We start from the raw sequence: 22,432 nt of genomic DNA, 5'->3' as shown, positions 1-22,432 counted from the left end.
AAAGCGTTGGCCAAGAAAGTCACGCTGAGGGAGGAGGGTAGGGGCTTCTTATAGCCTGAGAGGTAGGGAAGCTAGTTGTGCAAACAGGGCCTGGGGGGTCTTGAAACTACTAGGGCAGGAGTTGAGTAAGGGTCATGAGGAAGGGGTCTTTGGAAACTGTCAACCGAAACTGCTGTTTACGAACTTGTGGAATGCAGGTGAGCTGCAGGTCATGGGGGAGTGTGACTGCCCAGCCGGAACTCTGACACATGTAAGTCTGTGGGTGTGTACAATTGTGAAGGGAGTCTTTAACAAAAGGCCTGCTACGCCGGGTAACGCCTCCATGTTGGGTCTAGATTCCTGCCTAACAGAAACTAGAAAGTTATAATTCAGATGGTGATAAATACTAAGGAAAAAAATGAAACAGGGTAAAGGATTAAGGAGTGCCAGGAGACAAGAAAGGAGGGAAGTTGCTTATATAGGAGGGTCGGGTGACATTTTAGCAGAGACTTGAAGGAAGTGAGGGAGCTGACCAGGTGGATATCTAGGAGAAGAGCATTCTAGGTAGAAGGAACGGCAAGTGTAAGGGCCCTAAGGCAGGAGGCCAGCAAGGCTGGAGCACAGGGAGTGAGGAGGACAGAGCAGGGAAGAGGGACAGAGAAGAGGTAGTTGGCCTTAGGGCCCTCAAAAGGACTTGGCTGTCACTGAGTGAAATGGAAAGTACAGGATGGTTTTGAGCAGGCCAGTGACCTGATTGCAGTTGTTTTCAAGGAGTGAGAAAAGACCTCTACCCTAGTGGGTACTGCAGGCTCTGGCTCTGGGTGAGCCACACCCTGTCCCATTCCCTGATGAGGGACCTTGGCCTCTCCTAGTCTTAGTTCTTTATCTAAGAAATGATTCCAAGGATTTAGCCAAGTACCCCTCCCTCACTGCAGCTGACCTAACTGGGCCAAGCTTTTGTGTAAGTGGTAGGGAGGAGTTGGAAGTAGTGGGAGTAGAGGGGAGCCAATCTAGAGGCTTGAATGTTTAATGTGGAATTTCCTCTCTCTAGGGGACCACAGGTGGGGGGCAGCTTGCAAGGGGAGGTTATTCAGTTGGCTAGTATCTAGCCAGCACCTACTTATCCTGAGTCTCAGACTCCTGGCTCACGGGAGGTGGGGTAGCTAACAAGCTCCAACAAGCCCAGGCACAGTTACAGTGGCCAGAAATGGAGCCATCCGTCCTCCAAAGAATCAGGCCTGTCAGGACCTGCCTCCAGAAAACCACTGAGCTGCTCTGTTCTCAGGGAAGGTGGCCTTTCGTGATTCTGCTCCTCCCACCCCCAGCCCCTGAATTAGCACCCTTGGAGTTCGAAACTATTTTCCACGGTTGGAATTTTATATCAATTAGTAGGATTCTTTGATTATTTTCCCTCTCCCACCATTCTAGAAACTAATGGGCCTGGTGAGGGCTTTGTCTATTTCCTTTACTGTTGTGGTCCTGGAGTCCCCCAGCACAGTGCCTGGCACGTAAGGGGCACTCAGTAAATGAGGTGAATGAATGAAAGATAGGGGAGTAAGGCAAGTAATGCTGTTCCTTTTTACAGGCAATAAAACAGAGGCCCAGACAGGGTCTGACCTCAGCAGCAGAGCAGGTGACTTCCTTCTGGCCTAATTCCTATAATGGGAGCCACCCAGGAGCATACGTTCACACCCAAGGGCCTCCCAGGCCCTCCTCCATCTTCTCCTCTAAGGGAACTGCAGAGCTAGGCCCTGCCTTACCCCAGAAACAAGACTAGTTTCTCAGGAAAAGATCCTAGGGCAGGAATGGAGCAAGTGACAGTTTGGTTTTTATTTTATCTTATTTTTATTTTTATATTTTTTGAGACAGGGTCTTGCTCTGTCACCCAGGCTGGAGTGCAGTGGCGAGATCTCAGCTCACTGCAACCTCTGCCTCCTGGGCTCAATCGATCCTCCCACCTCAGCCTCCCGAGTAGCTGGGACTACAGGCATCCGCTACTACTCCCGGCTAATTTTTGTGTATTTTTTGTAGAGACAGGGTTTTACCATGTTGCCCAGGTTGGTCTCGAACTCCTGAGCTCAAGTGATCCATGAGCCTCAGCCTCCCAAAGTGCTGGGATTACAGCTGTGAGTCACCACTCCCAGACGTGACAGTCTGTTAATACCAGTAAGAGCACTTTGAATATACCAGACACTGTTTTTCCACAACTTTTCGAGACAAGTTTTGTTAGCAACTTCATTTTACAGATGAAAAAACAGGCTCGGGTGGTAAGTGGCATGCCCAAGGTAGTGGCAGAGCCTAGGTGTTCCAATCCAGGCAGCTGGGTTCAGCCGCAGTCCGATCCTCTCCAGATGCCTCTCTGTTACAGCGCAGAACATCAGCAGCATCAGGAGTCATGTGCACTTCCAGCTCTGCCTTGAGTACCCGATGACCTGGTTTCCTCATCGGTAGATAGCGAAGGTTAATATTGGCTAGCCTGTAGAGTTATCGGGAGACCAACGCACAAAAAGGGTTTAATACCGTGCTCAGCACATAGTAAGTGGTCAATACATGTTAATTATTGATATTCTTGTTATTTGTGGTGTGTCTGGGCCGGGAGGGAGGGCTGCAGGGCGCTGTCTATGCACACTTCACAGGTGAGGTCATCCCGCGGGCTGGGGGTGCCGGGCCCCTCGCGGGCCCACGCCCAGCCAGGTGCACCCCCGCGAGAGTCCGGTGGCCTCAGGTCCCAGGCCCCTCCCCGCCGGACATTTAAGGAGGGACGCCGGGCGCAGGCGCAGAGAGGGCAAGCCCCGCGCCACACGTCGCCAGTCCCAGGCAGCCAGTCGCGCGCGCGCCCCGCCGGCCGCCTGGCGACAGCCCCGCTGCGCACACACATGGAGGGGAGCGCGAGTCCCCCGGACAAGCCCCGCGCCCGTCCCGCGGCTGCTGTGCTGTGCCGGGGCCCGGTAGAGCCGCTGGTCTTCCTGGCCAACTTTGCCTTGGTCCTGCAGGGCCCGCTCACCACGCAGTATCTGTGGCACCGCTTCAGTGCCGACCTCGGCTACAATGGCACCCGCCAAAGGGGGGGCTGCAGCAACCGCAGCGCGGACCCTACCATGCAGGTAGCGGGGCGGCAAGGAGCCTGGCAGGGAGAAGGCCCTGGGCTGGAGCGTGGCGGCAGCGGAGGGGTGGGGCCTGCATAATGGTAGTAGGGGGTAACTGGAGGGAGGGTGCATTTTGGATGGTGGGCGGGATCAGAGCAAAGCGGCCTGACCCAGAACCTCAGCGTGGGGAATGTGAAAAGTTGAGCTAATCCCAGCACTTTGGGAGGCCGAGACGGGCGGATCATGAGGTCAGGAGATCGAGACCATCCTGGCTAACACGGTGAAACCCCGTCTCTACTAAAAAATACAAAAAACTAGCCGGGCGAAGTGGCGGGTGCCTGTAGTCCCAGCTACTCGGGAGGCTGAGGCAGGAGAATGGCGTGAACCCGAGAGGAGGAGCTTGCAGTGAGCTGAGATCCGGCCACTGCACTCCAGCCTGGGGGACAGAGCAAGACTCCGTCTCAAAAAAAAAAAAAAAAAAAAAAAAAAAAAAAAGAAAAGTTGAGCTAAAGCCTGGCCTTGCAGGTTAACAAAAGCGGGGGGAAGGAAAGGGAATGGGGCCTTGGTCCATGTCCTTCCCCCTCTTCACTGGCAGATTCTGAAAGTTGTGCTAAGATTCTCTGAGGTTTAGGGCTCCAAAGAAAGTCCTCGTCCCTGTAGCTCCCGGGATGCCGAGGATTTGGGGATTGGGCAACTCAGAGTGAGGAACCGCACCCTGGTCATTGTGCCCCTACAGGAAGTGGAGACCCTTACTTCCCACTGGACCCTCTACATGAACGTGGGCGGCTTCCTGGTGGGGCTCTTCTCGTCCACCCTGCTGGGAGCTTGGAGCGACGGTGTGGGCCGCCGCCCGCTGCTAGTGCTGGCCTCGCTGGGCCTGCTGCTCCAGGCCCTAGTGTCCGTCTTTGTGGTGCAGCTACAGCTCCACGTCGGCTACTTCGTGTTGGGTCGCATCCTTTGTGCCCTCCTCGGCGACTTCGGTGGCCTTCTGGCTGCTAGCTTTGCGTCCGTGGCAGATGTCAGCTCCAGCCGCAGCCGCACCTTTCGGATGGCCCTGCTGGAAGCCAGCATCGGGGTGGCTGGGATGCTGGCAAGCCTCCTCGGGGGCCACTGGCTCCGGGCCCAGGGTTATGCCAACCCCTTCTGGCTGGCCTTAGCCTTGCTGATAGCCATGACACTCTACGCAGCTTTCTGCTTTGGTGAGACCTTAAAGGAGCCAAAGTCCACCCGGCTCTTCACATTCCGTCACCACCGATCCATTGTCCAGCTCTATGTGGCTCCAGCCCCAGAGAAGTCCAGGAAGCATTTAGCCCTGTACTCACTGGCCATCTTCGTGGTGATCACTGTGCACTTTGGGGCCCAGGACATCTTGACCCTGTATGAACTGAGCACACCCCTCTGCTGGGACTCCAAACTAATCGGCTATGGTTCTGCAGCTCAGCATCTCCCCTACCTCACCAGCCTGCTGGTCCTGAAGCTCCTGCAGCACTGCCTGGCCGATGCCTGGGTGGCTGAGATCGGCCTGGCCTTCAACATCCTGGGGATGGTGGTCTTTGCCTTTGCCACCATTACGCCTCTCATGTTCACAGGTAAAGTGTGTGGGCTCAGGGACAGCTTGTCCCAGAGGCACTGGGTAAGAACCAGGGGCCAGCCACTCACTGTCCCCAGATGTGGTTCATTCCTGTGTCTTTGGAAACATTGTTATGCCTGCACCGGAGGACAGACAACTAAGAAATCCCTCAAAAATGCCATCTTTGATACATGGAAAATACAGACCTTCAGTAGCTAAAGTAATCAATCCACCGTTATCAACCATTAATATTGTTAGTAATCTAGAGCAAAAGACAAAAGTGTGGCTCATACACTAATTGCTTTACCCCTTGGCCTCCCACAGCCTATTCATATGTTCTTAAACAAAGTCCATGCCATTAATGCCTTGGTACTCACTTCTCTGATAAGAATCAAATACCCTTGGTCAGCTTCTTTGGGTTTTTTAAAAACCTGTCTTCTCAGACCACAGATATGAAATTCCTGTTTCAGTTTCTCTTCTCCTCTTCCTCCTTGTCCTTTCCCTCCTTACTTCCTCCCTTTCTTTTTTTGGTAGGAGAGGGTCAACAGGCCAGTAAATGGGGAAGTTAACTTTTTAAAATTTTTATTTGATTGATTTATTTAGAGACAGGGTCTCACTTTGTCACCCAGGCTAGAGTGCAGTGGCATGATCATGGCTCACTGCAGCCTCATCCCCTGGGCCCAAGTGATTCTCCCAACCTGGTCTCTCTAGTAGCTGGTACCACTGGCGCACATTACCACACCTTGCTAATTTTTGTATTTTTTTATAGAGATGGGGTCCTCATCATGTTGCCCAGTCCTGGTCTCTAATTCCTGAGCTCAAGGATCTGCCTGTCTTAGCCTCCCAAAGTGTTGGGATTACAGGCATGAGCCACCGTGCCCAGCTTTAGTTAACTTTTTTTAAAGGGACAGATTTATTTTGATAGAGCCCTAAAACGTGCTGTGTATAGTCAACAATACAATAATCACAGATTTCTTAACTCAACTGCTTGTCTGACAATTAAGCAGAAGGGAGCCTTTCCCTCCTGCTGATGGCCCTGGGGGATGCAGAGATGATGAAGATGCTGTCATTGCTCTGGGTCAGGGGGAGGTCTCAACAGAGTGGGATTTGAGGGGCTTGCCACTGGTAGGGGCCTTGGGTGCCTCATCATATACCTTCTTTGGAGGATCCACTGTCCTGTAGGAGTTTGCAGTTTTGCTGAGGAGTTAACAATCACACAGGGAGAGAAATGGTTATGAAGAAAACAGGAAGCCTGTAAGTAACTGAATGCAAAGGGAAAAGGAACTCACTTTTGCTGTGTCCCTATGCCGTACTCTTCATAGATGTTACCTTTTTACCTTATGTATTGGTTCCCTGAGATTGCTGTAATGAAATACCACAAACTTGGGGGCTTAACACAACAGAAATATATTCTCTCACAGTTCTGGAGGCCAGAAGTCCAAAGTCAGTACCACTGGGCTGAACGGAAGGAGTCAGCAGGCAGTGCTCCCTTGCAAGGCGCCAGGAGAGAACGTGTTTCTCTTTTCTTTCAGCTTCTGGGGCTCCTGGCATTCCTTGGCTTGGGGTGGCCATCACCAGTCTCTGCCTCTGTGCTCACATTGCCTCTCCTCCTCTTTGTGCCTTCTCCATTCTGTTGGTGCCAAATCTCCATCTGCTTTCCTCTTACAAAGATGTGTGATGGCATTTAGGGCCCAACCTGCTAATCCAGGATAACCCCACCCTCTCAGGAGGCTTAACTTCATCACACCTGCATAGACCCATTTTCCAAATAAGGTAGTATTTACAGGTTCCAGGGCTATGAACCTGATGCCATTGGGCACCATTATTCAGCCTCCTATGACTCAGAACCATCCTGTGATGAAGGCCTTATTATCTTCCTCATACACGGAGTCAGGCTCAGAGAGGTTAAGTACCCCAGGCCACACAGATAGTATGTAATGGCATCAGGTTTTGAATTCAGGGCTGACTCCAAAGTTCATGCTTGTTTTCTGTGCCCTGCCATATCCCTACTAAGTGCCAAATGAATGTTTGGTGATGTCTGCTGTGACCACAAGAGGTTCAGACAAGAAAGCAATCAGTGGGAATTAGCATTCATGAGAGCTAGACGGTGGCCAAGCCCAGACAAGGGCAGTCTCCCTTCCTCCTTGACTACTGTCTCCCCACCCTCGCCATCAAGGAAGTTCTTCCTGGGTCTAACCTAAGCCCCATATAGAGTATGGATAGGAGATCTGCTGCCTTTCCCTTGGACACCCCTTTCCCCAGCCCTATTTTCCTGATGAGTGTTTATTTCTCCACAGGATATGGGTTGCTCTTCCTGTCATTAGTCATCACACCTGTCATCCGGGCTAAACTCTCCAAGCTGGTGAGAGAGACAGAGCAGGGTGAGTGTCAGGACCCACCTGTATCTGGTTCCTCATGCCCAGTGCTGCCCGAAACGGGCTGATGGGCAGCCATGGCTGGGGGAACAGCTTGCCTTCCCGCCTCTTACCCTGGAGAAGTAAGTGGCCAAGACAAACACACTTCTGTGAAATTGCCCACGACGGGCAGAGGATCATGCCGCCTTGGATTTTCAAACCTCAGAGTTGGGATTTGCAGTCAGCAGAGCACAATGATGTTCTTTCTGGATAACCAGAGCAGAGGATTTACTCTCTGCAGACCTCAGCTTTTCCGTCTGTAAGATGGGTGTGATGATGCCAGAGTTCCCTGTTTCTCTGGGGTCAGCGTGTACAAGCCCAGAAGTGAACAACCTTGTGACATGGGTTTCATTTTCCACAGTTGACAGATGAAGAAACAGAGGCCCAGGGGGTTAAATCGGCTCACCCAAGGTTACTCAGTAAATGGTGGAGCTAGGATGCAAACTCACGTCTGTGTTTAAAAGCAGCTGGTCTCAGGATCTGGGTTTTAGTCCGAGCCCTGCCATAGGCCTGTTTCTTCATCTGTGATGTGAGTGGTTTGCTCTTGATGACATCACAGGCCCCTCTAGATGTGACAGAATTTAATCTCAACCTCTGTTGGGTTGTTGCACATTTTGTAAACTGTGGGTTCTCCTGGTGTATCTACACAGAACAGCTTCTCCAGCCTCTGGGTCTTCATGCCCCAGGCGGGAAACATTCATCTTTCTCCATCTGTCCTGGAATGAGGATCTGATGATGACAGAGACCCTGGTGCCATACAGAGCCCACTGTGGGTTCTGGTGTCCCCAGAATCCGTGTGCCTTCATTCATTCACCTAAACTTTTTTCCCCAGCACTTTCTTTGTGCCCAGAGATGTCAGGGAAACACGAGAAAAGAACAGCCCTTACTAACTAGCTACTTCCAGGGGGCCAGGCCCAGTGATGGGTGATTTCCATGTGAACTTAATGTTGCTGACAATCTAGGAAATAGGTATTATCCTTATTTAGCAGAAGGAGGAACAGGAACCCAAAGGATAAAAAGCTATTCAGTGGTGACACTGCTATGAATATTGGAACTGATCAGACCTGCAGTTAATCCCAAACAGATGATTCCAGAGAAGATAAACCAGAAAAAAGCCATTTCCATCAAGCTTTCATCAGACAATATCACATGTACTTTTTTTTTTTTCATGTGCTGGGTTCTGTCAGATCACATGTACTTTTAGTGTGGATTTCACAGCAGCCATTTATTTAGTAGCCCCTCTGTGCCAGCTGCTGTCCACATACAACCTTATTGAATCCTCGTCACAGTACATGATGTAGCAGGATTTACTGGTGAGGAAGGGGAGACACAGGTTAAGTGACTGCTTCCGGTCACACAGCTCTGAGGTGGTGGTGCCAGAATTTGAACATGGCCCTTTCGGACTCCGGAGTATGGTATTTATTTCTTCACAGGTGCTCTCTTTTCTGCTGTGGCCTGTGTGAATAACCTGGCCATGCTGACGGCCTCCGGCATCTTCAACTCACTCTACCCAGCCACTCTGAACTTTATGAAGGGGTTCCCCTTCCTCCTGGGAGCTGGCCTCCTGCTCATCCCGGCCGTTCTGATTGGGTAATGCAGGTCCCTGACCCATGCTCATAATGGAGCCCTTTCTCATAAAAGTGCCCTCCTCCCAACCAGAAATGGTAGCTTCATTCCTGGAATCCTGCCCCTCTGGGTGTCTTGTCCCAGGTTGCCCCTCTCCTTGCACATGGCTGCCTAATCCTCCAGGAGCCATTTTCCAAGGGCAAGGTGGCAAGCTAGGTGGAGGAAGGATCAGGCTAACATTGCTACTTGGCAAGGCTGTGTTCTCTCTCCCAGTTCCCCTATTTCCCTCCATTCCCATTTTATAGATGGAACTATGGCAACAGAACTGTGCTAAAGGGAAGGCCAGAGAGCTTTGTCAGCTAGTTGAACGTTTTCCTGTATGATATTAAGAATTATATTTCATGGCTGGGCGTGGGAGCTCCTGCCTGTAATCCCGATCCTGTGGCAGGCTGAGGCAGGAGGACCACTTGAGTCCAAGAATTCAAGATCAGCCTGGACAACATAGCAAGACCTTGTCTGTATAAAAAATTTTAAAAATCAGCCAGGCATGGTGGTATGCACCGGTAGTCCCAGATACTAAGGAGGCTGAGGCAGGAGGATCACTTGAGCCCAGGAGTTCAAGGGTACAGTCAGCTATGATTGTGTCACTGCCCTCTAGCCTGGACAACAGAGCAAGACCCTGTCTCTTAAAAAGAAAAGAAAAGTTATTTTCCAGAGCCATGTCCCTGGACATTGTCCTCCAGCTCTTAGCTTCTCAGCTTGGGGAAGGAGGAGGTTCAGGAGAGCTACCTGGACCAGCCCACCCAAGTAAATCCTGCATCACTTCTCCAGACAGGCCTTGAGGGTACCCCATGTGAAATCCAAACCCTCTCTCTGGTCTCTCACAGGATGCTGGAAAAGGCTGTTCCTCACCCTGAGTTCCAGCAGTTTCCCCAGAGCCCCTGATCTGCCTGGACCAGAAGACAGAGGGCAAGAGGAGCAAAGTGAACACCAAACAACTGAAGGTCTACAGCTGGAGCCCAGCCCACAGCAGCACCAGCAGCTCCTTTCTAAGGGCAGTGCTCTCTTTGGACGAGGTGGTCAAGACAGACCAAGGCACTACCCCATCCATAGCTGAGCCAGCCTCTGACTAGGATCTAGAATCATAACCCACACAGGCCCACTGCAGGACAGGTGGCAGGGGAGCTATTCGGGACAGGAGTCAGTTCTTCCTTTCTGCCATCCATCACTTATAACTCCCCAGACCAGAGGAGAGGTCCTGATGGAGGTGACACTTCAGGGACCAGAGGCAGCACAAGGGCTGGCATCTCTCCTTCCAGCCCAAACTGCACAGTCCCAGGCAGGTTCCTGACACGTGTAGCAGTCACCAGCCACTTCTTAACAATGAATGTGGTACCTGGTTAGTGCCAGCCTTGGGAAGGAGGGAGGGAGGTGAGAAGGGCTTGGTGATCTCCGGAGGAGGAGCGCTGCCTTCACTGTGGTTGGGGAATTGATCCTTGGCTATGGCCTACCCACTCCCTGGGCTGAAGAGTGCCAATCATTATAAATCAGCTTCAGCAAACTGAAACAAACCTTCTGGTGCCTTGGGCTTTGGGGGCCTCTGTTTTCCTGCTGTCAATCTGCCTGCCATATGTCAGACAACAGAAGCTGCTGGGCTGGGCAGGAGCCCTGAGCTGCTTGGTGGACTGATACCAAGTGGGGCCAGCCAGGGCTTGTACTGACTTGCTGTGCAACCTTAAACAAGCCCCACTAGGAAGGGCTAGATCAGCGATGCCCCGAATTGTTGAATCGTGGTGATCACATTTGGATGGACAAGTTAGGAAACTTAGCTGATGCTCTGAGATCTTTCCCACCTCCTCATACATTCTACAATAAGATGCCTCTCTTCATGGGCCTGGGGAAAGGATGAATAGGTGTGGCTGGACTTTTGACCTTTAATGTCCCTGAGCAGTTCTTGGCCCTTGGGGAGAAGTGGGGGGAGGATCTGGCTGACTCAGCCCCAACCGAGGGGTAGCAGCTGCAGCCCAGCCGAGCAGAACACCCTGGCCCTACAGACCTGTGTCTGAGCAGGCTTTGGAGGAAAGGCCACTTCTGAGTCCTCTATCTCAGGAGAAGCCAGGCCTAGGTGCTTGACCTGGTGATCTGAGCTGTGTTTGTCCTAGTGCGGGTGGCAGTCACCTCTGAGCACACTGGCCTTGGCTTAGGGGAGGCTTGTGACTTCAGCTGTTCCGTCTGGGGCTGGATGCTGGACTCTGATTCCCCCAGAGAGACAGAAGATCGGGCAGAGGTCAACCAGAAGGCCACACAGGGCTGTGGACAGCAGTGGAGGGTATACCAAACAGAAAGAAAACACAGGAAACCTCTCTGAAGACTGCCCATGGGGACCTCAGGAGGGAGTGGGACTGACTGGAGACAAGAAGCCAGAAATCATCCCCTGGAGACACTCAGACACTGTATTGTTGTTGACTCTGTCCTGTGAGGCCAGTGTCCAGGCTGCCCTGCTTGTCATGTCCATGCCCTCACCCTGGCCCCAGTGAGCACTTGCGCTGCATGAGGAAAGGAAGATCAGGTGGGGTCAAAAGCAAAGCATCGAGGCTGGGACTGGCCAAGACAGACTCTGGCAGGGAGGGGAGTGGAAGGAAGGAGCCCCAAACCTGGAGTGAGAACTTTGACTTTCTGACGATGTGGCCGAGAGCTAGGAGTCGCCTGGCCAGCACAGCCAAGAGTGGGGCTGGGGGCGCAGCCAGCCTTAAGGTGTCAACGCCCGGCCCTCATTGGGGAAGAGCCTTCAGCAGTCGCCGTGGCCTGCAGCCTGGGTTTATTGGAGGGTACTTTCTTGCCCTCTGAACCCAGTGGAGGAGGGGGCAATGGGACATTCCTGCTCAGTTATTTCAGTATGGCCCCTGGGTCAGCTTTTTTTTTGCAAAATCCTATCCCCCACTGCTAGAGTCTTTGAAGCAAGGGAGAAGCAATAGCCCAGCCTCAGAATGATTCTCAGGAGAGCAATTCCACTGCCAGTGGACTGGGTGCCAGGAGGTCTAGGTCTGGATCTGGGGCTGCCACTAATGACAGGAAACTGGGCTTATCTTCAACCTTTCTGAGCCTCAGTGTCATTATCTGTAAAATGGGGATGATAATACCAGGTAGAGTTGCTCTGACGACTGGAGACCAAGGAGCGGAGTGTGTGGGAAATGGCAAAGATTCGTGAGGGCTTCATGCTTTAGAGATTTGCTACCCTTAACCACCAGCATCAGCTCACCTGGGAATCTGTAAGAAACGCAGAGTCTCAGGCCCTACCCCAGATCTCCTGATTTTAAATCACCTGGGAATCTGTAAGAAATGCAGAGTCTCAGGCCCCACCCCAGATCTCCTGATTTTAACAACATTCCCAGGTGACTTGGATGCATGTTAAAGTTGGAGAAGCTGCCATAGGTGACAACCTTTTGCCTTTTCAGGACTTTGCCTCTTTCCACAGAGCTGCAGGTTCTGTCCAGGCTGCTTTTACTGCCATGGGGGCTGCCTGGTCCCTGAGCAAGCGGTGGGTAGCCCTGGATAGCTGAGGGGCTGGGGTAGCCAGCTGGGCCAGACCAGGAAGGAGCCTGAGGCACAGCACCAAGGCATGGGGTAGGGTGGGCTTTGAGGCACGGCTTCCCCATGCCCAGACCCAGGCCCAAACAGGAGGCTCCTGTGCACCAGCAAGTGCAGCAAAGCTGGCTGCAGCGACAAGGAAGTCAGAGGGAGGGCCAATTTACCTCAACCCTCGCCCTGGATGTGGCAAAAGATACCACACTGAAGGAAGCTGTAGGGGATCTGGGACCTAGTCAGGCTGGCTAAGGGCACTGAGTGATTACAGGGCAAGGCCACAGAGCGGCAGGAAGTTGTAAGTGCAGGGGCCAGGCACAGTCTGAGTGAAGAGCCATGATGGCACTCATCCCTGGCTGGCTCTTGGGCCCAGGCCCTTGCTCAGAATACAGTGCCCAGGCCTGCCTGGGCATTGCCTTAATTCCTGTCTGAGGCTGCCTTCCTTCATCCTCAAACTGGCTGCTATCAGAGCAGAAGGGAATGCAGAACCACCCCCACCCCAACTCCAATGTCTCCAGAACTGAGCAGGGACCCTCCCCATGACAGAGACAGACAACCCAATGGCAGGGCATGGGGGAGTTCTAACCTCCCGAGCCCAAGTCTGACTTCCCTTCCCTCTCCAGATACTGAGGAAAGTGGGCTGGAGGTGGGCCATGAGGGTGGGGGACAGGGAGAGGGAGAGCCATTTGCTAAGAAGAGCCCAGGTTGTCTCAGCCCAGGGAGGCCAGTTTGAGGAGCTGTTCCTTCAGAAAGGACGATGGAAGTGGAAGTCACAGCAGGGCTGGGAACTGGCGACTGGTTAGGTCGGACCCATGGGTGCAGCACCCTCCAAACTGGTGTCAGAGCCTGCAGATGAGTCCCGGGAGGAGCGGCCCTGTAGGAAGCGGATGATCTTCTCAATGGTGGCCTCCTGGTATTCGTGGGACCACCTGTGGGCACAGGAGCCATGTGGGTCAGACAGCTGGGCAGAGGGAGCTGCTAGTCAGCTGTTTGCCCACACTCTGCCTGTCATGGTGATCTGTACCCTACCCCCCTGGTCCCAGGGCCCCGGGGCTCACTTAATGCCGTTGAAAGTAAGCACAGCCTGCATGTCCTCAGGCAGGACCTGGGGCTCAGGCCACTCGAAGCCATCAATGACGGGCACAATGTTCTTGCCACAGCTTAAAGCAGTCACAATCTCCTGGAGAAAGAAAGGAAAGGAGGAAGATACTCCTGTATCCATTTAGGGACCCTTGTAGCCGGGCAGGTGCTGGGAGGGCCACTAGCCCGAGGCTGGGTCCAGGGCAGGACACCAGTCCTGAAGTCCACCTTGATGTCTCCCTTAACCCTTGTAGTATAATAAAAAATAAATATTTTGTCTCTGCCCAGGGTTCCTGGCACAGAGCCCCTAAAACCCTTGGAATCTCTTGAGTGATGAGTGTCTTTGTATGCTAAAGAGATGATTCCCCACTGGGGGCCTGGGGGCGCTATGGGGGTAGCCTAGATAGCTTCAGGAAGCGGCTGGTCACCAGGGAGACCAAGGCATGATTAGAGGATTGGAACTTTCAGCCCCACCTTCCAGCCTCCAGAGGTGCTGGAGATTGAGTTCAATCACCAATGGCCAATGATGTAATCAATCATGCCTACATAATGGAACCTCCATAAAAACCCCTAAACAAGGGGTTTTGAAGAGCCTCCAGGTTGATAAATGGGTGTAGGTGCTGGGAAGGTGGTAGAAGGCATGGCATCCACACCTCTACCCTCCACACACAGAGATCCTATGTATCTCTTCCATTTGGCTATTCTTGAGCTGTGTCCTTTGTAAGTGTGAAATTAAATAATTCAGCTGGGCATGGTGGGTCACGCCTATAATCCCAACACTTTGGGAGTCTGAGGCAGGAGGATCACCTGAGCCCAGGATTTTGAGATTAATAATATTATTTATTATTATTATTCAAGCTTTGTTAAATCAAACCTAAAGCTCTTGGAACTTTTTTTTTTTTTTTTTTTTTTTTTAGACGGAGTCTCGATCTGTTGCCCAGGCTGGAGTGCAGTGGCGCGATCTCGGCTCACTGCAAGCTCCGCCTCCCAGGCCGACGCCATTCTCCTGCCTCAGCCTCCCGAGTAGCTGGGACCACAGGCGCCCGCCTCCGCGCCCGGCTAATTTTTTGTATTTTTAGTAGAGACGGGGTTTCACCGTTTTAGCCAGGATGGTCTCGATCTCCTGACCTTGTGATCCACCCGCCTCAGCCTCCCAAAGTGCTGGGATTACAGACGTGAGCCACTGCGCCCGGCCGCTCTTGGAACTTTAAATTATTCTGAGCCTTGACAGGAATTGGTCTATGCAGCCTGAGTCATGAGGCATGCAGCTGCAACTTCCACCTATTTTTTTTTTTTTACTTCTACCTTTTTTTTTTTTTTTCTGTAATTACTTAGGAAGACCAAATGGCACCAGAGATAAGACCCCCTTAGATCCCCACTCAGATCACCACCCCTCCTCAGGGGGTAATAAAGTCATCTTCCTTGGAATGTAGCAATCTATAACCAATCAAAGCATTGTAACATATGCACTGGTCTTATATGGAAAATGTTGTAATCCTGCTAAAATTTCTCTGTCTTTGCCTGTGGAAGTGAAACCTTAACTTCTCCAATTTGGAGTACTCACCCCATTCCTTTGGAGTCAATGCTTCCTGGGTGGCTATTCTCAAACTTTGCACTCAAAGAAACTCTATACTTAGTCTTATTTTCTGAATCTCATTATTTAAGGTTGACATAATAAGCAACTAATAGTAAGTAAAGTGCTTTCCTCAGTTCTGAGTCATTCTAGCAAGTTGAACCTCGGGGTGTCATGGGAACCCCTGAAGTTGTAGCCAAATCAAACAGAAATGTGGTAGCCTGGGGACCTGGGCCTCGTGACTGATATTTCAGAATTGAATTGAATTGTGGGATACCCAGCTGGTGTTGGAAAGTTGGAGAATTAGTGGTTAGTGTGGGAAAAACCCCAAACAATTTGGTGTCAGAAGAAAAACATCACAATCCTGCATACAGGTTGATCCATCATGCGCCCTGCCAATTGTACTCCTTACTTATTTCTCAAATCCACCATTTTTCCCTGCCTCCACCCCACTACCACCCTCTTCCAATCCCTATTATCTTTAAGCCCCCACCAGGTCTTTCCTCATCCACCCTTGTCTTCTCTAATTCACTCTCCACATTGCCCTTTCATGTAGCTAATATTTGCAAAATGCACATCTGACAAATCAGATCCTGTCACTCCCTACTTAAAACTCTTCAAGACTTTGCATGGTCTTAGAATAAAGTCCAAACTCCTTCATGTGGCCTGTGAGGCCCTATGTGGTTGGCCACAGTCCACTTCTCAAACTCTACCCCTGCTCTGTCCTCCCAGTCACACAAAATAAGCTTCCTTGTCCTTCCCTCTTGATAATGCCCATTCATTTTTCTGATCTGAGCTCAATCAACTCTTACACAGGGCAGTTGTCTCCCACTGCCCTGACCAAATCAGTTCTCCTATTATAGGCTCTGCAGAACATATTATAGTTGTAAATTTTAATTAATTAATGGATAAATTACTCAGTATTTGTCTTCTCTGCCAGACATGAGGAGGGATCATATCTATTTTTCACTGACTTTATATCTTAGCATCTTTCACAGAGCCCTTACAGTTAGCCCTTGCTAAATATTTAATGGATGGATGAATGAATGAATGAGAAAACATAGCACAGCAGTTAGGGCTGCACTCTGGAATCATCAAATCGGGGTTCACATTGAGTCTCTGACACAGGCTCTATGACCTGAGGCAAAACTAATAGGTACTTAAACTTTTTGTTTTCTCTTTTTTTTTTTTTTTTTTTTTTTTTTGGTGGAGGGCAGGGAACAGGATCTCACTTTGTTACCCAGGCTGGAGGGCAGTGGCGCCATCAAGGCTCACTGCAGCCTCAACCTCCTGGGCTCAAGCCATCCTCCCACCTCAGCCTCCCAAGTAGCTGGGACCACAGGCATGTGCTACCATGTCTGGCTAATTTTTTGTATTTTTAGTAGAGATGGGGTTTCACCATGTTGCCCAGGCTGGTCTCAAACTCCTGGCCTCAAGTGATCCTCCCACCTTAGCATCCCAAAGTGTTGGGATCACAGGCGTGGGCCGCCACATCTGTTCCTCTGTTTTCCAATATATAAAGCAGAGTTAATGATAGATTTTTCCATGGAATAAGCGCAACATTCCATGGCAAGTAATTAGAACAGCGCTTAGCACACAATGTATGCTTAATACGTAATAGGTGTTATTATTTCCTCTTCTATAAAGTGGGGATAATAAAACCTACCCCAAAGCAATGTTTTAAGGAATTATTTGCTATTAATGGGGTTCCGTAAGTGCTTATTGAATGCTTTTCTTCCTCTCAAGAGGGAACCAAAGGGATTTTACTTTCTTGAGTGCAGTTCACTTGTGGTTTTCCATATTGATTACCCACTAATGTGACTTCAGGGAAAGGAGTTTTAAAACCAGAGGCAATTAAGCACCAGAAACAACCAAAGAGGGATGACGGCGCCTCTGGGGCTGGTCCAAGGCAAAGGCTCTTCCCGCCTCTTTGCCATCTGCTGGGACGACAAGGGGTGCCAAGCATTCTTGGGAAGTGGAGCCTTCCTGGGGAAAGAACATCTGTAACTTTGCCCTTGACTGGCTTCCTGGGGAGCCTCTCCATTTTACAGATGGAGAGAAAAAAGCCCAGAGAGGAAGGGATTTCCTCCTAAGCCACACGTACGCCCAGCCCACGAGGGACCAGTCCTCTGACTCAAGCCTCGAGAGTCCAAGTCCAGGCTGTTTCAACCAAGCCCTGCTGCCTCTCTGCTGAGCACTGGAATGAATCCTGACCCTGCAGCAATTTATTTGGAAATCTTTAGACATTTGTTTCATCCAGAATTATACAAAACCAAAGACAGTACAAACTGTTTATTGCACAGATTCAGAGGCTGGCCAAGAAAGGGATAATAGCGGCCAGGTACGGTGGCTCATGCCTGTAATCCCGGCACTTGGGGAGGCCGAGGCAGGCAGATCACAAGGTCAGGAGATCGAGACCATCCTGGCCAACATGGTGAAACCCCGTCTCTACTAAAAAATATATATATATATCTAAATTAGCTGGACATGGTGGCGTGTGCCTGTAGTCCCAGCTACTCAGGAGGCTGAGGCAGGGGAATTGCTTGAACCCGGGAGGTGGAGGCTGCAGTGAGCCGAGATCGTGCCACAGCACTCTAGCCTGGTGACAGAGCGAGAGTCTGTCTCAAAAAAAATGAATAAATAAAAGAAAGGGATAATGGTTTGTTCAGGATCACCTAGCTGGTTGAGAACGAAAACAATTAGAGTCAAGTCCTTTGGCTGGGCATGGTGGCTCATGCCTCTAATCCCAGAACTTTGGGAGGCCGAGGCAAGCACTGAACTCCAGACTTGAGCTCAGGAGTTTGAGACTAGCCTGGGTGACATAGTGAAACCCTATCTCTACTGGAAAAAAAGAAAAAGAAAAAAAATGGAGTCAAGTCCTCTAACCTGGTAAATCTACTAGATAAGTATGGCTTTCTCAGGCATGGCATCTCAGCTTCATCAGTATCACTTGTCTGCTTAATCATTGATTCAATTGTTCTATAAACTCCTCTACAACCTCTCTCTCTTTCTCTCTCTCTCTTTTTTTTTTTTTTTTTTGGTGCAATCGCATAGAGCCGCCTTTGTACCATGCATGGTTTGAAGCACCAGGGACACACATGAACGAGGCAAGGTCTGAAGTCTCATGGAGCTCACAGACACTCTTCTCTTTCTCTCAAAACGCTGCCTGCCACCTGCTCTGGGTCATCAACCATGTTCTTACTGGATGCTCACCTGGCCCAGTGCCCCTCCCCAAACCAGGCCTAGTACTCAGCCCCTCCTATGTGGCCTCTGGGGCTTGACTCCACACTCCACGTGGACTGCATTTCAGTGTCAGAGCCTTCATTCTAAAACCCACTGCCCTGGCATCTTCTTCTTCATGGGCTCCTTGTTTTCCAGTGCTTTAAGCACAGGTCTTCTCCTGCCTTTAAACACTCCTTAACCTGGTTTCCATAGTTCTTATCCAGCCAATGGTGTGCTGGTAACTTTATAATAACTAGCTATTCATGGGGGGAGAAAACCCACCAGCCAATCAACCAAACAAACAAAACTCTGATTTGTAGTGGTTCCCAATTTCCTTGGTGTAAATACTCCCACCGTGGCTGATGTCAAGTTACCAACATGACATCACTGGATGTGGAGTTGTGAAGAGATACAGATAATCATCTCTGGTGTCGACTGAATCCAGCCCTACCCCATCACCTCCCCTCACACCCCCTCAGATCTGTGCCATAGAATGCAGTGTGGATCTTGGGAAAGCTATCAGCTTTGGAGTCAGATAGATGGAATCTGAAGCCTAGCTTTTCTGATTTCTACACTAGCAGTGTATCCAGGGGAAAATTATTCTACCTTTCTGAGCCTCAGTTTCTTCATCTGTGATATGGAGAAAGCAGTACCCAAGATGTATATGGGCTTTCAGCACTGTTCTCCTTCCTACCTTTATTCCTTTGCTTTATTCCTATTTCCTTTGTTCTCCTTCCTACCTTTATTCCATGCTGTTACCCTGGCCTGGGATGCCTTCTCTTCCACTTATCTAGACTCTTAAGATTCTTCTCAAGACCTGTTTCCTCCATGAAGTTCTCCCTGATTATTCCAGTCCTCTGAGGACTAAACTCTGATTTTTTTTTTTTTATCTTGCCCAAATTCCTACCTAAGGGGCCTAGGGAGTCATGCCCTACAAACCATAAAGTCTTATTGGAGGGGTTTTAATTTTAAACCTATATAGCGTGGTCTGCTTTCTAACCTGACTCTAATATAACATCATATAATAAGGGAGGAAATAAAAATATTTTAACCCCAAATATATTTCCCTGCCATATCTTGAAATTGCGCCACAAGTTTGTCTCTTGTGGGAAAAAGCCACATTCTGTAGGGAATCCCCTTCCCCCCAATTTTTTCTTTTTCTTTTCAGACTCAGGAGATAATCACAAAGAGCCAGGCACCCTTTTAAGTCCGATAAGAAACATTTTATAACCTACTCCCTCTGAAGTCTGCCCTGAGAACTTCCTCTGCACAAATAAAACTTGGTCTCCACAACCCTTTATCTTAACCTAAACATTTCCTTTCTATTGATCCCAGGTCTTCAGATAAACTCAACTAATTATCAACCAGAAAAATTTTAAATTTACCAAAAGCCTGGAAGCCCCCACTTTGAGCTGTCCTGCCTTTCTGAACCAAACCAACGTACATCTTAAATGTATTGATTAATGTCTCGTGTCTCCCAAAAATGTATAAAACCAAGACCACCTTGGGCCCTGACCACCTTGGGCACATGTTTTAAAGGTCTCCTGAGGGCTACGTCATGGGCCATGGTCACTCATATTTGGCTTAGAGTAAATCTCTTCAAATATTTTACAGTTTGACTCTTTTCGTTGACATATTGTTGCCCTCTCCCTTCTCCAAACCCCTGTGGCAAGCAAGAGGTTTGCTTACCTGGCTCAGCATTTACACCAACTTTTATGCGATCTAGTCATTTTGAGACAGCATCCCACTCTGTTGCCCAAGCTGCAGTGCAGTGGCGCCATCTCCGCCTTCTGGGCCCAAATGAGTTCCCTGCCTCAGTTTCCCGAGTAGCTGGGATTACAGGTGCACGCCACCATGCCTGGCTAATTTTTGTATTTTTTAAGTAGAGACAAGTTTTCACTGTGTTTCCCAGGCTGGTCTCAAACCCCGGACCTCAAGTGATCCTCCCGCCTCAGCTTCCCAAAGTGCTGGGATTACAGGTGTGAACCACTGTGCCTGGCCCTGTGGGCATATTCTTGTCTCTGAGCTGACTGCTTGTCTCATCCTGTCTCTCAGATGACTACTGCATCCCTCAGCCCCAACTCCAATTCCTACTGACAGATTAATGATTAATAACCTGAAGATGCAATGTGAATCTATCCATCCATCCATTCTATAAGTATTCAGTAAGTTCCTACAATGTGTCAGGCACTGAAAATACAATCATGAATTAAACAGAGGTAGTAGTTATAATAATTATATTAATAATAATAATAATAGCTACCACTATTGAGCAGTTACTATGTGCCAGCCATTCTGCTAAGTACTTCACAAATTTTAGCTTTTTTAATCCTTATAACAATGTTCTAGACAGTTAGATACTATTATTACAATACCCTCTTTCCAGTAATAAATACAAAGCTTATTGGGATTAAGTAACTTGCCCAAGGCCAGAGCCAGGATTCAAACTCTCAGTTTTGAGCTCTCAACTATTCCCTTCTGCCTGTCGCTATGCTCTCGTGTCTCTCATGGAAGTTATTTTTCAAAGCATTTTTCTCTCTCTCTGATCCTCACAACAGTTCTACAGGGTGAGTGGAACAGCTAAGATACCCCATTTTGCAGATAAGAAAACTGAGGCTCAGAGAGCCAAAGCCTTGTCTCTTGTCCCTTGTAGCTTGCTAAAGTCCTATTATAGTCAGAGCTGTGGTTCCTGACTTCCAGCTGGGTCAGGGAGGTGCTGCAGGGCTAAGTGTGCTGGGATGTGCAGACAAGAAGGACTAGAAGACAACCCTATCTTCTGGACCATGGGCCAATGCTGGGACCTTAGAGGCATAGGTGGGCACCTACCTTATGCACCCAATCCTTGCAGTCATGGTCCTGCATGCACTTGTCCAGTGCTCCAGGTGACAGCACCAGCACAAAGTTGCGGGCACCCATGACACTCTGGATGAGTTTGTCTTCGAACTTGCCTGCTTCCAGCTTCTCCACATCAATGAAGACACTGAAGCCGTGCAGCTGCAGGTGCACCTTCAGGAGGCTGCAAGTAGGTCCTGTGTCAGTGCCACAGCCTTGTCTCAAGGCCCTGCCACCGCCTGCCTGCCCCTCCTCACCTGGCCAGCTGGGAACCTGAGTTCCGGCGGTAGCTGATGAAGACATCTGGGGTGTCCCCACTGGGTTTGCCACCAGTACAGGGCAGCGGGGAGTGTAGCATTTCTAAAGCGGGCAACAGGCAGCATGGTGAGGGTGGCCCCTCCGCATCACTCACTGTCAGGTATATCATCCCTCTACCCAGCCCTCTCAGCCCAGCCTGGGAAGGGTGGCCTCTCCCAAAAAGGAGAAATGGGGCCTACAGAAGGAGGGTCATGTTATTGTTGGGTTACTCTTAGGAGGCAGGCACTGCGTTCTAGGGACATTGATATGCATGCACTTCCAGCCCTGCCCACTCTCTGGAACTCCAGACCTGCACAGCCAGCTGCCCACAATCACTCCAAATTCAACACACTCCAAATCTCCCGCTTATTCCTTCTTCCCTATTTCCCACCAAAGCCAGACACCTGGGTATCAGCCTCAACTCCTGCCTCCCATTTAATTTATTCAACAAATACTTCCTAAGCACTCGCTGTGTGCCAGAACTATCTTCAGTGCTTGAGATTCGGCAGTGAATAAAACAGACCGCACTCTGCTCCTCTGGAGCAATGCTCCGTGCTCAGCACAGGCACCACATTCTGAGGATTCTACCTACTAAACATCCAGGACTCCAGCCTCCGGGCCCTTCCCTGGCTCAGGTTTCCAGTGCCAGCCTCCTCAATGGCCTCCCTAAACCCAGCTAGAATTTTCCAGTCTAGGCCAGGCGCAGTGGCCCACACCTGTAATCCCAGCACTTTGGGGTGCCAAGGTGGGTGGATCACTCGAGGCCAGGAGTTCGAGACCAGCCTGGCCAATATGGTGAGACCCCATCTTCACAAAATATACAAAAAATTAGCCGGGCATGGTGGCACATGTCTGTAATCCAGCTACTTGGGAGGCTGAGGCATGAGAATCACTTGAACCTGGGAGGCAGAGGTTGCAGTGGCCCAAGAACGCACCACCACACTTTAGCCTGGGCAACAGAGTGAGACTCTGTCTAAAAAAAGAAAAGAAAAGAATTGCCCATTGTAGTCCATTTGCCACAGCTACCAGAAGATCTTTCTAAAATCCAAATCTGAGCATGTCACTCCTCCCACTTAAAAACTATGCAAGGCTCACTATACGAACTATTTTTTTTAAGCTATTTTTGCCCTAGGATTTTCCTGTTGTTTAAAAATGCAATCTTGTGCTGGGTGTGGCGGCCCACACCCGTAATCTCAAGACTTTGGGCGGCTAAGTTGGGAGGATTGCTTGA

At 50.1% G+C, this 22,432-nt stretch overlaps 2 protein-coding genes across 4 annotated transcripts in view; one reads left to right on the top strand and one right to left on the bottom strand.

The window, feature by feature from the left end:
- Positions 1 to 2,808: 2,808 nt before the first annotated feature.
- On the top strand, positions 2,809 to 10,186 carry LOC105476117 (solute carrier family 46 member 1). 2 transcript variants are annotated; one of them, XM_011731785.3, is made up of 5 exons: positions 2,810 to 3,083; positions 3,802 to 4,654; positions 6,933 to 7,016; positions 8,483 to 8,639; positions 9,503 to 9,708. In XM_011731785.3, the coding sequence occupies exons 1-5, from the start codon at positions 2,856 to 2,858 to the stop codon at positions 9,558 to 9,560; spliced, it is 1,380 nt and encodes a 459-aa protein (XP_011730087.1). In that variant the 5' UTR covers positions 2,810 to 2,855; the 3' UTR covers positions 9,561 to 9,708. The 2 variants fall into 2 exon arrangements, with proteins under 2 accessions (XP_011730086.2, XP_011730087.1); XM_011731784.3 differs by lacking the exon at positions 8,483 to 8,639 and having other exon boundaries at positions 2,809 to 3,083; positions 9,503 to 10,186.
- An 868-nt stretch (positions 10,187 to 11,054) lies between these two features.
- LOC105476137 (sterile alpha and TIR motif containing 1) overlaps positions 11,055 to 22,432 on the bottom strand; it is a 28,422-nt gene continuing 17,044 nt past the window's right edge. For both annotated transcript variants that reach the window (XM_011731791.3, XM_011731797.3), the window contains exons 6-9: positions 21,162 to 21,264; positions 20,899 to 21,088; positions 13,256 to 13,377; positions 11,055 to 13,126 (exon numbers count right to left, since the gene is read on the bottom strand). In XM_011731791.3, the coding sequence (XP_011730093.1) occupies positions 12,997 to 13,126; positions 13,256 to 13,377; positions 20,899 to 21,088; positions 21,162 to 21,264 (545 nt within the window). In that variant the 3' untranslated portion in view covers positions 11,055 to 12,996. The remainder of the gene's footprint in view (positions 13,127 to 13,255; positions 13,378 to 20,898; positions 21,089 to 21,161; positions 21,265 to 22,432) is intronic.

Source organism: Macaca nemestrina, chromosome 17 (genome assembly GCF_043159975.1).
Source record: "Macaca nemestrina isolate mMacNem1 chromosome 17, mMacNem.hap1, whole genome shotgun sequence".
Lineage (NCBI taxonomy): Eukaryota > Metazoa > Chordata > Mammalia > Primates > Cercopithecidae > Macaca > Macaca nemestrina.
The sequence above is the reverse complement of the archived record's forward strand: the minus strand, read 5'-3'. Positions and strand labels throughout refer to the sequence as shown.

What these genes read in the sequence shown, in the direction of transcription:
- LOC105476117 (XM_011731784.3), top strand. Translation starts at nt 2,856, where the DNA reads ATGGAGGGGAGCGCGAGTCCCCCGGACAAGCCCCGCGCCCGTCCCGCG. An exon ending in GCGCGGACCCTACCATGCAG is followed by an intron (nt 3,084 to 3,801) that starts GTAGCGGGGCGG and finishes GTGCCCCTACAG; the next exon opens with GAAGTGGAGACCCTTACTTC. An exon ending in TACGCCTCTCATGTTCACAG is followed by an intron (nt 4,655 to 6,932) that starts GTAAAGTGTGTG and finishes ATTTCTCCACAG; the next exon opens with GATATGGGTTGCTCTTCCTG.